The sequence below is a fragment of the Mytilus trossulus genome, chromosome 5, assembly GCF_036588685.1.
Source record: "Mytilus trossulus isolate FHL-02 chromosome 5, PNRI_Mtr1.1.1.hap1, whole genome shotgun sequence".
Taxonomy (NCBI): domain Eukaryota; kingdom Metazoa; phylum Mollusca; class Bivalvia; order Mytilida; family Mytilidae; genus Mytilus; species Mytilus trossulus.
Window position 1 is genome coordinate 25342933 of NC_086377.1, and position 14064 is coordinate 25356996.

General features: G+C 30.4%; 2 protein-coding genes across 2 annotated transcripts; one reads left to right on the top strand and one right to left on the bottom strand.

Moving 5' to 3' along the window:
- Positions 1-104: 104 nt before the first annotated feature.
- LOC134719541 (very low-density lipoprotein receptor-like) lies at positions 105-2826 on the bottom strand. The gene is made up of 4 exons (XM_063582534.1): positions 2584-2826; positions 1391-1531; positions 738-851; positions 105-285 (listed from the first exon to the last, which is right to left on the bottom strand). Exons 1-4 carry the CDS (start codon positions 2717-2719, stop codon positions 146-148), a joined length of 531 nt encoding a protein of 176 aa, XP_063438604.1. The 5' UTR covers positions 2720-2826; the 3' UTR covers positions 105-145.
- A 2673-nt stretch (positions 2827-5499) lies between these two features.
- Positions 5500-13627, top strand: LOC134718693 (fibrinogen C domain-containing protein 1-like). Its single transcript, XM_063581355.1, has 7 exons — positions 5500-6095; positions 7675-7743; positions 8109-8263; positions 9844-9940; positions 10504-10668; positions 12361-12599; positions 13465-13627. The coding sequence occupies exons 1-6, from the start codon at positions 5738-5740 to the stop codon at positions 12597-12599; spliced, it is 1083 nt and encodes a 360-aa protein (XP_063437425.1). The 5' UTR covers positions 5500-5737; the 3' UTR covers positions 13465-13627.
- The last annotated feature ends 437 nt before the right edge of the window (positions 13628-14064 follow it).

Here is a 14064-nt window from a genome sequence, read left to right on the forward strand (position 1 = left end):
CAATCTATTTGTGAATTCGAAAAGATGAATAATAATATATTAATGTATTTATTGATAAAAACTTAAGAAACGCTAGTAACTGTCCACTCGAAGGATTTATTCTTAGAAAATGTTCTAAAATGGTGTAATTATACATCGAGTCATGTCATAAATTAGAGCATCCTTCCTCGTCTGACTGATCGCTAGTCCCGCAATCAAACTCCCCATCACATTTCCATTTCAAGATGATACACCTCCCACTTCCTGTACACCGGAAGTGATAATCTGGATCAAGATCACAGTAGTCTGTAAAAAATGTACATTCCGTTATAGATAATGCATAACAAGGGTTTCTTGAAATATAACACCACCAAGGGGTAGCAGGATTGGTATAAAGGCTGACTGTAAGCAGTGTGTAGAAGGGCAATTCTGACACCGAATATATCGATAATTTGTTTATGAATCAGGTATAGCTAGCTAAATACATTTTGAGGAGACCAGATAGCAAGTAAGAGAAACTTAGCTATCACACCTAGACTGCAAAAACGTTTTTATAAATATTATTATTCTTTCATTTCAAAACAACCTAGACATATACATACATTATTAACATCTTTCTGCATGCTGCCTAAACCAAAGCTACAGTTGCGATCGAATTACACGATGTGCAAGACTGGATTCTTACTTTTTTTTTTTATGAAAAGAACATCCGATTTCAACTCGGATATACTTTTAGTCGAGTATCAATTGTACCTTACCTTTTCCTGCACATTGGGTCTCGTCAGAGCTATCCGGGCAGTCAGGAACTCCATCACACAACCATCTTTGTGGAATGCATCTCCCACATTCACACTTATATCCCGAGCATTGGCCTTAGATTATAAATAAAAATATAATGCATAGTTATATCATGAATACAAACAGTTTTATAAAGATTATAATTTAGTCATTTATTGGAAATACGAATGAAAAACAAAACTCTGGGTATATAAACCAATTTCCTTTGAAAAAAGAAATGTGTAACCTTTCACGAATTTGAATTTATTTGGCTGCATTCAAAATGACCAATAAAAAAGATCTGAAGTGACAGCTGTATGTCCTCGAAATACTCTTCACAAAACATTAAGGTAATTTTTATAGAATTATGAACGAACTATCTTAAAATAGCTTAATCTAACTTAAATTAGATTCTTGACCTAGTATATATGACAATTTCGGCTAAATGAATCAGCGGTGAGTAGATTTAAAAATTGTGAATATTAATTGTTGAAGCATCGGTGAATAGAATACGCAGTATACTAAAGTCGGTCTAAGCATTACAATAGAGATCCTTTAGAATAAAGCACATTTGTTGGTGCTTATGATAAGAATCCACTCTATTTCATATATAATAATGTATATAAAAATGTACCACAAGCATCTTCGTCAGAGGTATCATCTGCGCCGCAGTCAGAGTCTCCGTCACATCTCCAACTAGATGGTATACATCTGCAATTTTTGCATTGAAAATATCCACTGGAACATAGTGCGCAGATCGTGTCCTCTTCTATTTCTGCAATATACATGTATATACAATATTAAGTAGTATTTTAATGGCTTTATGTAATACCGTTTAGCATTGTTATGATCAATACATATAACTAATATCTATAAACTGATGAGGTCAACATTTACTCTAAATGAAATTACTCTAGGCAGTCATCTTTTAATTGAAACAGAGAACGTGATCATGTATTTTCCCCAATGTAAACGCAATATACATTCGTCTATCGGAATGTTATCTTTTGATGTTTGGTTGAATTCTTAGAAATAAACAATAGAGAAATATTCATTGACAAAACTAAAACAAAACCTGTCAACTCAGAGAGATTATTTACCGGGTTTTAATAAAATAACATGAGCAACACGACGTCTGCCACATGTGAAGCAGGATCTGCTCAACCTTCCGAAGCACACGAGATCACCCCCGTTTATGGTGGGATTCTTTAGTTTTCAGTGCTTTCATGGTTGTGTCTTGTGTACTATTATTAGTCTGTTTGTCTTTATCTTTTTTAGCCATGCATGACTTTGTCAGTTAATGTTCGATCTATGAGTTTGACTGTCCCTCTGGATTCTTTTGTCCTTCACTCAGATGTCATGGAAAGGAAAACAATTATAATTGTACATAATATAATGTTCATGGAAACCAGGCAACAATTCTGCGATAACATGTCATGGAAATAGAACAGGAAGGACTATGGTACAAGTGGAACAGATAAATAAAGCATATATATTAATTGTGCAATATAGGTAAAAAAGAAATATAAACCCAACAGTACCATCAAACTTTAAAGTTTTAGAAACCCCTGTATATCTTCTCGTTTTGACAGAAAAAACGTTTATCTTATGCTGATGTCGATTTCTTTTTTTCTATCTCCCCAATTTTTTTGGGCGTTGTCTTTATTCAGATATATCATCGTGGAATATGCATTTGTATCATTCAAAAAAAGTTTGTTGTATAATAAAGACAACTTTTAAAAGTCTTATGTGAAACGCTAGTTGATATTGTGTAGTTACCAAATCGTGAACTATTCAAGATACGAATAAAAGTAAAGATGCACTTACCTTGACTAATAACAGAACAATGAACAATTCTAATAAAATGGAATATTGAAATGAAAACAAAATAATTGTTCATATCTCTGTTTCTATAATAACGAGTTACAAAAACATATTTAAACAGTCTCCATGACAAATGCATTGTTAATTATCACATGTTGGTTGCTAGTTAGCTAGATGTAAAATATTATTCAAGGTTAAATTTGCAAAGCTACTTTCAGAATCTTAATTTAAACGTTAAAATATTTTTTTCACTTTTCCTTATGTAAATGTTATTCCATTTAAATGGGAGAAAATGTCAATTCTAACAATGTTATTGACTATTCTTCTAATGTACATTTAGTAACATCCATATTATTTCTATAATGGTAGTAGGTAGGTAATAATAACAATATAAATAAATGAAAGTGGTTTGACATTTCATGTTGAAGTATCTTTGTATAGAATTATTTCTAAAATGTCAATTATTGCCATCCCAATATAAGATACAGCAATCAATTTCAAAACTCATTAAACTTTAACATGTTTGAAATAATTGATGGTGATAGACATGAAAGAGACATTGAAGGTACGTAGTAGATAATAAAACTCGAATATGAACTGATTATTACATAAAGACATACTGTTTCCCTGTAAAACAGCAAAGTGCAAATCATATACAGATATATATTATAAAATTAAGAGGATGATAATTGTTATGTGCATATTCTAAAATATATAACAGTGAACGTTATACACGCGTCACGTCCTCATATGCCGTTAAATTCACCTAGCAGGAATACAAAATTTATATAATATAAGAATGGACATTCCGGCTAGTGTTTTGTGTATTATCTTATTCAGCAAAAAGAGAAAAATGCAAAATATAAAAATATTATAACGATATTTACTTTTTACACGTTAGCGATAACGTTTATAGCAGCAGTGATGGTTGAGGTAATATGGGTCACTGTTTATAAAAAAAGTAATTGATTATCAGTCAGGGCATTACTTTAACAAATAACATTTAAAATTACCTATATAAGTAATGTGGAAAACGAGGCTATTTTAAATATTACTTATATAAGTAACTTTTCTAAACATTATTTTTATAGGTGTCCAACTATACATATGTTAATAGCTTTAACAATTTTTTGCAGTCATCTGGTTATATTTCCCATGAAATATGAAATATAATCTTTCTGAAACACTTATTGCCTTTCTGACACACTTTTCTTTCATATCGACACTTTTGCAAATGTTTTGGGTCAAAAATTGATCTCTTGGGACTATTAAAATATCATTTTCTTCAACAATCTGAAGGTAGACAGATATAAATAGATAGAAACTTGTGAATTAATTAAGACTTGAAGTTATTTATAATTTGAAACCCAAAACAGTTACATATGTTCCTTAAATAAGTGTTATTACTTATTCTTTCAAAGATATATAAAATAACTTATTGAAGTAATATTTTTTGTCATTATTTTATATTCAAGTAACCCTTAATCTCTATACTTCTCTTAAATCTAATAAATTCTTCATTTTATGATATGAACTGCTTTAAAAATTCATGAGAACTACATTTAGTCCATGCTTCTATTGAAATTCAAAATAACTCTATTAAGTTATTTTATAATTTAAAAAAAAACAAATTTTACTTATGTAAGTAACAAAAAAAAATATTGTTAAAGTAATGCCCCTGACTGATTATTGTGTATAATATTACTTTGATATATAACTATGATATTACCTTTAAATATAATTGTTATAGATAAAACAAATCCTCAATTATTGTTGGATGCACTCGGTTTTACTTATGAAATTGTATAAATATATGCAATTTATCAATAAAATGTTCATGATTGGAAATCCTTTTGATCCCCCTGAAGTAAATGCATACTTTGTTTTGTGGTCTTCAGATCGTTCAAAACTTAAAACTAACACTATTATTGTCTCAATCATACATTCAATTCTTTAAGTGGACTGTTCTGAACACATTTGTTATACCGCAATTTAGTCTGCATTAACTGAATTTGTTTGTAATCGACAATTCTAATTCATTTGATTACTTTGATTAAAAATTTGTGCATTTTCATGCACATGTAAACACTATTTTGATTCTTTCTAAATCAAAGCTAAATGCGTCATCTACTAAAAGCAAGTTTTTGCCTCAAATGAAGAAAGTTAAACTATTTTTTTCGATTATCAAGTTTATAGTATTTTCATCAAAAGAATGTTCAATGTGAACAAATATGTAGTAAAAAAAGTAATGTTTTTTTGTAATCAGATAACAAACTTGTAAAGTTGTTTCATATGGGTTAAAAAAAAAAAGATCACATGTGTTTCAGCTTTGTCAATGTACAAGTTAACTCTTGAAACATATACCGAAAAGGTACCTAATAGTCAGCAATAAAACAATTTAAACTCTGAATTGATGAGTTGTGCTCAGTTTTCCATATTTTGCAGAGTCCTGTATTCAGTGCGCTTGAATATGAAATGATAGGTATATGACTTGGTAAAATATAAACAAATACATTTGAAAATAACTATCCCTTTTTTCTTATTATTGTTGATATTAATACGTTATGTAATTTATTTTTCTACGTCATATATTGAACGATATTCGAATATATCATATCGACGCACCTTGCTAGCCAGCAAATTGCTGAATGATTAAATCTATGTCTATATTTCAAGTATACCAAGGTCAATTACTGTTAACCTTATAAAAACATTTGATAGACATCAACTTGTTTTGCTAATAACACACTCATACTCTTCAAATAATTAAGGCGTGATATATCAGAAACACGTCATATGTTTTCGTAATAGCAGATTTTTCTATGTTTTTTAATTTGTTTTGTCAATTTATTTCAGCAGCTGTACTTTTATTAATCAATTTGTACTCTTTGTATCGCCATTAAACATGATATCATCATTTTATTCAAATGTTTCAATTGGGAAACTACTTAGACTTTAAGAGATAAGTTGTACTGTAATACTTGTTATGATTTATATTTTCCTACGATCATTATAAAACAATGTAACTTTTATTCTTTCAACACAACTCTGTAAACCATTCGTTACGTATTTGAGTGTTAAGCAACTAATTCAAAGGAACCTAAACTGAATATTTTATAGCCGGTGCATAGTCAATGAATAAGTGTTGAGTTTAAACATGTTTTTCTTAGGATTTATTTATTTTGTGCTATTGTCGAGTGTAAAATCAAGAAATGTCGGTGATGATATGATAGAAACCCCAATGGTCGATAACCAAAATGCCCCTTTACGTGCTATGTTTGACATGACAAATGTTAACGAACGCATCAAGGCATACATATCAGAGTCTTTTGATAGTAAAATGTCACACTTGGTTAATATGAAACTAGAAGAGGTTTTGTTGGCATCAAAAATAGACGAGGACTTGAAGCAGCACATTGAAAAGTTGAAGGACAATTTAACACTGAAATTTGAAAATGAAATAAAAGGATATATTGATGGCGTGCACCAGAATTTGACCGATACTTTATCTGAAGGTAACTACATTGTTTTATTCCCTTAAGAGTGATCCTTTTTATGAAACTAGTATTCCCTTCTTTTTTTTTTGGGGGGGGGGGGGGGGGGTTTCTATCTTTCTGGGGAAGTTATCTTATAGACTATGTTTTAAAAGCCAAAAAATAAATAATGACATGTAGAAAGGAGCCAGGACAATTCAGCATGAAAGCAAGTTTTAAATCTTATAGTTTAAGTAAAAATATAGCACCACCACGATGTGTGCCTAGCACAATGCATACACTTAAAATAAAGTTATCTGTCGAACAAATCGCTTCATCACAATCGACGTTTAAAACTGAAACTTCATGTACATTTTCATAGATTTGTTCATATTTTTTTTATTTTAGTTTAGATATTGCTGGCTTTACATCACTTAATTTCATTTTTTCTTGTATTACTCTTAAGGTATTTTTATTATTATTATCATTAAAATTTAATATATTTATTATTTTTATTTTTATTTTCATTATTATTAATATTACTATTAGTATTATCATCATCATTATTGTTATTTTATCATTATTATTATCATTATTAATATTACCATTATTATTGTTATTTATATTATTATGATTATCAATATCATGCAAAATGCAATCAACTGATATATAACAAAAGAATCGAAAATAGAATTATTACTGATTGAATTCTTTGAAAATAGATGAATATTTGTATGGAAATCATATAAAAAGAAAACTGTTATAAAATTCATTTTTAAATGCAAAGACTGTTCGAAAAGATTTTGTGTGATAAATCCATGCATTTATATTTCAATGCTATACAACTATCATATGTTGACCTAGGCCTACACAGTATTATTATATAACGAATTTTGATTTTATTCTCCGGACTGCTATCCAATCTTTTTCCAAGTTGATATCGAAACGGCAACACGATAATTTTGATGTTTTGTGATAATATTTTTTAAAATAGAACACCACGTTATATTATGGGTACCGTAAAACACCTAAAAACGGTTATAGGTATATTTTTTTTCAGACAATTCTATGTATTTGAAATCGACTTTTGATAATATTAAGACACATTTAAGAACATTTTAATCCGATTGTAGCTACTTCACAACAAATGTTAAAATATAATGGAAAACTTGAGTCAGAAATATTTCAAATAATTAAAGAGACAAGTGTTTTTTGTTCGGTTTTTAGTTATTTTGTAAGCAAACTTGATAAAATCTTCATCAAAATCTGTGACTTAGTCCTTTTTCCGTACCTTGATCTAAATGACTATGCGGTGTGGGCTTTTTTATGCTGATTGTTGAAGGGTGTACGGTGACCTATGGTTGTTAATGTCTGTGTCATTTTGGTCTCTTGTGGACAGGTGTCTTATTGGCAATCATACCACATCTTCTTTAATATATTATATACATTTTATAAAGTGTAATTATAAAACATAATTATATTTCAGATATACACATGATAACAAATGTTTATTATGTTCATTCTTGAAATACTATTAATATAGTATGCTTTGTCTTTTGATAGTACTATTGAGTCTATGATTATAACATAACATTTTATATTTTTATCAATATTTTTTCAGAGTTGAACTCCTTTAAGAAATCACTGCAAGAAAGTAAAACAACCACCAAGGACCAAAATAAGGCAGATGGCAAGTCAATTCTTGATATGAAATCTTATAGTTCTCCAATGTTTTACGTTGTTAATATTTTTGTTTGAAAGAATTGTCCTACAAAGAGTAGTGGATTCGGGTGAGATCGTGTTTTGCAAGATTAAAACATTTTTTGCATGAAATTATCATAACATTTTCGTCTTGTTATTTTTGACGTCATGTACAGTGACGCCATTCTGTTTGAACCCCGGATCAACTTCTGCCATTGATAATTCATTAGATTTAACTCGTATTTAGAACACTGTTTGTCAACTCAACGTGTAATAGAAGAAATTTTCATAGGTTAATTTGTATTTCAAATAGAGTGAGTTTGTTTCAATCTGTATCACAAACACTTATTCCAGGCGACGAACCACCGAACACATGCGGAGGAGTATTAGATGGTTGTGAGGATTTGAAAGGAACAATCTGTGGAAATGGTATGTACAGTCTTAAACCAAAAAGTTTACCACAGTTTCGAGGGTACTGTAATATGTGTTATGCTGGTGGAGGCTGGACCGTAAGTTTTTGAGTCTTAAGTTGAAACGTTATAAATAAAACTCATTAAAGATACCGAGACTAAAGTTTGTATTTACGCCAGACGACGCGCGTTTCGTCTACAAAAGACTGATCAGTAACGCTCAGATCCAAAAGTTATAAAGCTAAACAAGTACAAAGTTGAAGAGCATTGAGGACCCAAAATTCCAAAAGGTTGTGCCAACAAAGGCTAATGTAGACTATTCCTGGGATAAGAAAATCCTTAGTTTTATTGAAAAATTCAAAGTTTGGAACAGAAAATTTATAAAAATGACCATATACATGTTATAGACATTCCTGATTTCTGTTGCCATTTAGCCTTTCTTTATCGGCGAGAGAAAAATACTTCTCTTCACTTCAACTAGTGAAATATCAGTTCTCTACAAATGAATTTTCTCAATTTAATTATAAATTCAAATGTTGTTAGTTTCTTCTCAATTTCCTATTGTGGTGTCATGAAAAAATGTTACCATGCCTGATGACGTCACATAAGAATAAAACACCTTTCTGCAAGCCTTTAAAAAGGAAGTATTAAACCCACTAGAGAAATAGAATCCACAACAATGACTCGTGCAATACGATATTTAGAAACTCTCTAAAGCTTCATATGTGTTAATTAAAATCTCAGCAAGCCTCGTACTTTAAATATCAAAATTTAACTGTCTCGAGTGGATACAAAATCGCAACACTCGTTTCATTTTGAGTTCTATAGTTGTATTGTTATTAATAATATTTAATATAATACGTATTATTGTATGTGTATTCAGAGTAATGTATTTGTAGGAGGCAGGTTTTTTTTAGAACACCCGAAATCGATATATATTATAAATACCTTGCTTGAATTGTTCAATTTATAATTGCTCATAACAGCAATACAGCAAATAAATACGGTTATGCAAATTGGTACCTTATAGAAAATCAATTTATGATACAAAATGTGTACGCGCACATTTAAAACAAAAATGCAATTTAAACAGTGATTAAAAAAATACCGCTTTTCTTGCTGTGTGTCGATTAAGGGAATGCGATAAATACACGCTATATACATGATATATGTTTTACCAAAACAATTCAAATACGTAATCACTATGTACATATACCTTCATGTGCTGCTTTTAAAAATTATATAGGCTCACATGTTTTTAACCTTTACTCAAAATTGTGGTTTCCAGGACATTTTTATTAACGTACCCAACAGTCTGCTAAGCTTAAATTATATTTGTTAGGCTAAATATTTGCACAGAGATACTAATATCCGAAGAGGATAATATGAAACCGTGATGGCAAATGTTTCAGCTTTATAGGGATGTACTTGGTTAAGGTTTCAGAATTTGTGTCAAATGTTCGGCCTCTGGTGTTTTTCCATACGATACAAGGTAAATATTTTCCCCGATGACACCCATTCATTATTTTTATATAATAAATATTGGAAGATGTGGTATAAATGCCAATGAAACAACTCTCCGCCACAGTAACAATTTATAAAAGTAAGCCATTAAAGGTCAAGGTATAGAAGTCGACTATAACAAATAACATGATAATACCATATTTATGTCTTTGAAGGTTATACAAAGACGACAAAATGGAAATACAAATTTCTATCGAGGATGGCAAGACTATAGAAATGGTTTTGGTGACCAAACAGAAGAATTCTGGTTAGGTATATATTTGTACAACAAATGGAAGTTTTTAACGACCTTGACTGGCTATACAGCCCTTGCACGGTCGGTATATATTTGTTACCGCTAATGCTGACACTTATATCGATGATCATCTCAACGAGATTGATTTTCTCGCTTGAGCCGGTACGACGGAAGTGAGAAAAGCAATTGAGTTGAGAGGACCAATGATAATTAGTTTATAGCTATTTTACATATGACGACGTTGTCAATTGCATGTCAATTTCATTGACAAAGCCATGATCCGCCTTTGTTTCTGGCGATAATTTTCATTTCACTCGACTCCGCTGAGAAAGAAAATTATCAGTCAGAAAGATCAAAGGAACATTTCGTAAAATAGCGATAAAAACAAACAATTAAGCGTTACATTATTTTTAAAAAAAATTTAGATTAGATATTAAAAGTAATTGATTACTAAATCAAAACAGTTTGCAAGGAGCATTTTTATCATTTACAGACTTTAGTACTTTAGTTAATTATAAAACGATTAAAACAATATTATTTTTTTGTAAAGCTTGTAATATTTTATTCAAATTTATTCTAGGTAATGAGAAGATTCACAAACTAACGACAGGAGAGAGATATCAGCTACGAATTGAACTACAAGATTGGAATAATGAGACAAAATATGCTGCATATACTACTTTCAATTTGGGAAACGAAGCATCAGGTTATAAACTAACAATCGGAGGTTACAGTGGTACTGCAGGTGTGTAGGGAATTCATGGACAAATTATGACGTATATATCATGTTTTTTTTATGCAACTGTCATATAAGGTAGAGGTTTAGCTAGCTATAAAACCAGTTTAATTCCACATTTTTCTTCATTAGAAAATGCCTATATCAACCCAGGATAATGAGAGTGGTTATTTAATTGTTTGATGTATTTGAGCTTTTTATTTTTTCACTTGATAAGGAACTTTCAGTTTTGAATTTTCCTCAAAGTGAAGTATTTGTGGGATTTTACTTTTTCCAATATTTCAACTGGTCATTTACTTAAACACATCATTATATTAGGTAGCATATATTTCTGTGCTATTTATGTTTTCGAATCTATGATTTTAAATAAGGCATCTGCTTAAATTTTAGTGTGTCGTCTTTTCAATCAAAAGATAGAATTACATAATTATTATCTATTGAATGAATGAATGAATGAATGAATACTTTATTGCAAAAAGCATACATATGCTATAGCAACGGAAAAACATACTTACAACATGACAAATGATAAGAGATCAATACATATATTTTTTTTATAAGAAAGCAAATAACAATAAGTAACAGTATTTGATCTGATTGACCACGTAGATTTTATATAGTTTTACAATTTTGTAATATGTAAAACAGACTTTAATTTAAATAGATGCTGTAATTTAGTACGGTTTTGCCAAGAACAATAGAATTTTAGCAAATATTTAGGCATAATTGGTCTATAGGCAGGGCATACTAATAAAAACACATTGCATATTACAACATTTACATAAACGTAATTCTCCAGCCATACCAGTATATTTCCTGGTTCAAAGTTCAGTTTTAGTGTACCACTTCGCAATTTAGTTAAAAAGTGTGAATTATAACAGCAATCTAAATAATGTTCAATCCTAAATTCTAACCTTATATCCTTATAAATACTAAATATTGTGTACAGTATGATTTGTAATATAAACTTTCTTAATAAATATTGCAATGGTTCGACTGTCCCGCTTTAGTTAGTCGTTTCTCTAGCGTCACGAGTATGTCGTTTTATCAAGAACTTCTGTTTGTCTTGAAACTGTGTATTAACTTTTATTGTTGAGTTAATACTATCAAGTGACTCACTGAAGTATTTTGCTGAACAGTTTACACCCGTCATGCTGTTTGTGGTAAATAATATTCAATGATGTAAAAAAAAAAAGAAACAATAACCCGAAAGTTTGTTTACGACCAAAGGAACACATCCGTTGTCGTCTTACCTTGCGACACAAGTAAACCAACTTGTGATGGTTTTAGTTTACATTGCGAAGAGATGACTTCAACTTTGTAACTTAGACTTGGTTCAATAATTCATTTTGTGGTAAACATTTGTTCATTGTCTAACGTTAGGCAAAATAAGACTTATAGCATCTTTTCATTCTTCCTTGGAAGCTCATGTAAGACCATGTATGTACCTCATATGAATAAACGAAACATGGTTTACAGACATCATCATTAGGATGGAACGTTACAGAAATGCTGTGTCCCAAAATTTGTAATGACTACATGTATTATCAACATAATTGGTGTCACATGTTTGGTAGAATGAGAACTTTATGAACGGATTTTGTTTAATGCTTAAATTACTCGTAATTATATTTATTTACTAACTTAACTTTGTTCTCGCATTTGCATTGTCATATTATCAGATGTGTGTTTATTTTGTAGGAGATTCTATGATATACAACAATGGTGCAACATTCAGTACAAAAGATAAAGGCAATACTTGTGCAAAATCAACCTTTGGGGCTTGGTGGTACAAAAGCTGCACATACTCCAATCTGAATGGGGAGTATCTTCGCGGGAAGACACCTGGACTTGATGCACATAGAGGTGTTTATTGGAACTACTGGACAGGACCTAACTATTCACTTAAAAAATCTGAAATAATGATCCGAAAAATTTAGGTAAGCCTATTGAAAGCTTTTTATTGTTTTCTTAATGAAGGTGGAAAATATTTCATATATATTCAGGAGGAGAAATCACACATTAACAAAAATAAAAAAAAACAACATAAAATTATTTTGCTTTTCAAATTTAAAATGTAAAATACGTTTTAAAATCCTCATGATAAGGTTCCACGAACGTCTCGTACTTATACACCCTCCAAAGAAAACTCTAAGTCATAAATGTGAAAGGGGATACAACCTTTTGTCACTGGATAACGACTCAGGTGGATTTTGCTTTGTAAACCCGTCAACAGTGGGCGTGGGCACCGGTTGGTCAAATTTTCTAGCTTGTCTACTCTGCCCATCCTTAGGAGTGGGCATGCAATTTCTTTTGTCTAATCAAAAGCCGTGCAAGTACAATCAATTAAAAAAGCAGATAAGCATTAGTAATCAATATTTTTACCAAAAAAAAAGAGATTATAGCTGGAGTGGGCACGGTTGGCAGTCCACAGTGGGCCGGTGGAAAAAGCAAAATCCATCCGGGCTGTTGTGTATATCTAGATTTGTTATTATTTGGTTTAAAATCTTATTTTTGATATATCAAGTTTCACCGTTTTTTACATTGCTTAAACTAGTTATTTCACTAAAATCACCTACAATTATCAAGAAAAAAAATCTGATACTCATATCATTTCTAGCCGAGTTATTTTAACCGTAACATAACATTTATAATGCACCTATCTGTTTTTGGCATCAACAGTTTCCAATAATATAGCTTACTTTTAATCGAACAGAAAATCATAACAAGTCATACCCATATTACCGCCATCTATGATACGATATTCCAGAGCTTGCATTTACTTCCATGTTATTTTTTTTATAGAGGCTTGCTGATATAAAGAACGTTTCGTCATTTTCAAAAAAGGAAGATACCAAGACTGTCACAGTGATTATCTGCACAAACAATACACGATGATCTTGTAATATTGTTTAAAGTGTTATTGTATCCTGTTATATGTCTTGATAAATATTGCTTTCACTGTTTAGTCGGTTTTTGGTGGTTTTTATTCAACGTGGCATTTTCTTCTACATCCCGTTATTGTTATAAGATATTTTTGTCTCTCATTTTTGCTAATATGTCTTTTTGTATTTCTGTGTTTCATATAATGATAGATCTTGATCGATAAATGATATCAAATTTAGATAAGAAAAAGTTATAGTTATTTAAATATTGAACAGGGTAGACACCGTTAATTACCTTTTGAAAAAAGATTATGTCCCCTCTATAAAATGGAGGTAAAAGATGAATAATTTTGCTTTAAAATGCCAAATTATAAAAGAATGTCGGCAAATTTTTTTTCAGGAAGTAGAGAGTATAGTCAACATGTCATCAAATTGTCTGATGAGGGAAAAATTGCATTTATAATAAATAAAATTGAGAAGGGAAATGGGGAATGTGTCAAAGAGACAACAACCCAACCAA

What these genes read in the sequence shown, in the direction of transcription:
- LOC134718693 (XM_063581355.1), top strand. Translation starts at nt 5,738, where the DNA reads ATGTTTTTCTTAGGATTTATTTATTTTGTGCTATTGTCGAGTGTAAAA. An exon ending in GGACCAAAATAAGGCAGATG is followed by an intron (nt 7,744 to 8,108) that starts GCAAGTCAATTC and finishes CACTTATTCCAG; the next exon opens with GCGACGAACCACCGAACACA. An exon ending in AGGTTACAGTGGTACTGCAG is followed by an intron (nt 10,669 to 12,360) that starts GTGTGTAGGGAA and finishes TTTATTTTGTAG; the next exon opens with GAGATTCTATGATATACAAC.
- LOC134719541 (XM_063582534.1), bottom strand. Translation starts at nt 2,719, where the DNA reads ATGCATTTGTCATGGAGACTGTTTAAATATGTTTTTGTAACTCGTTAT. An exon ending in CTCTGACGAAGATGCTTGTG is followed by an intron (nt 852 to 1,390) that starts GTACATTTTTAT and finishes TTATAATCTAAG; the next exon opens with GCCAATGCTCGGGATATAAG. An exon ending in GACCCAATGTGCAGGAAAAG is followed by an intron (nt 286 to 737) that starts GTAAGGTACAAT and finishes CATTTTTTACAG; the next exon opens with ACTACTGTGATCTTGATCCA.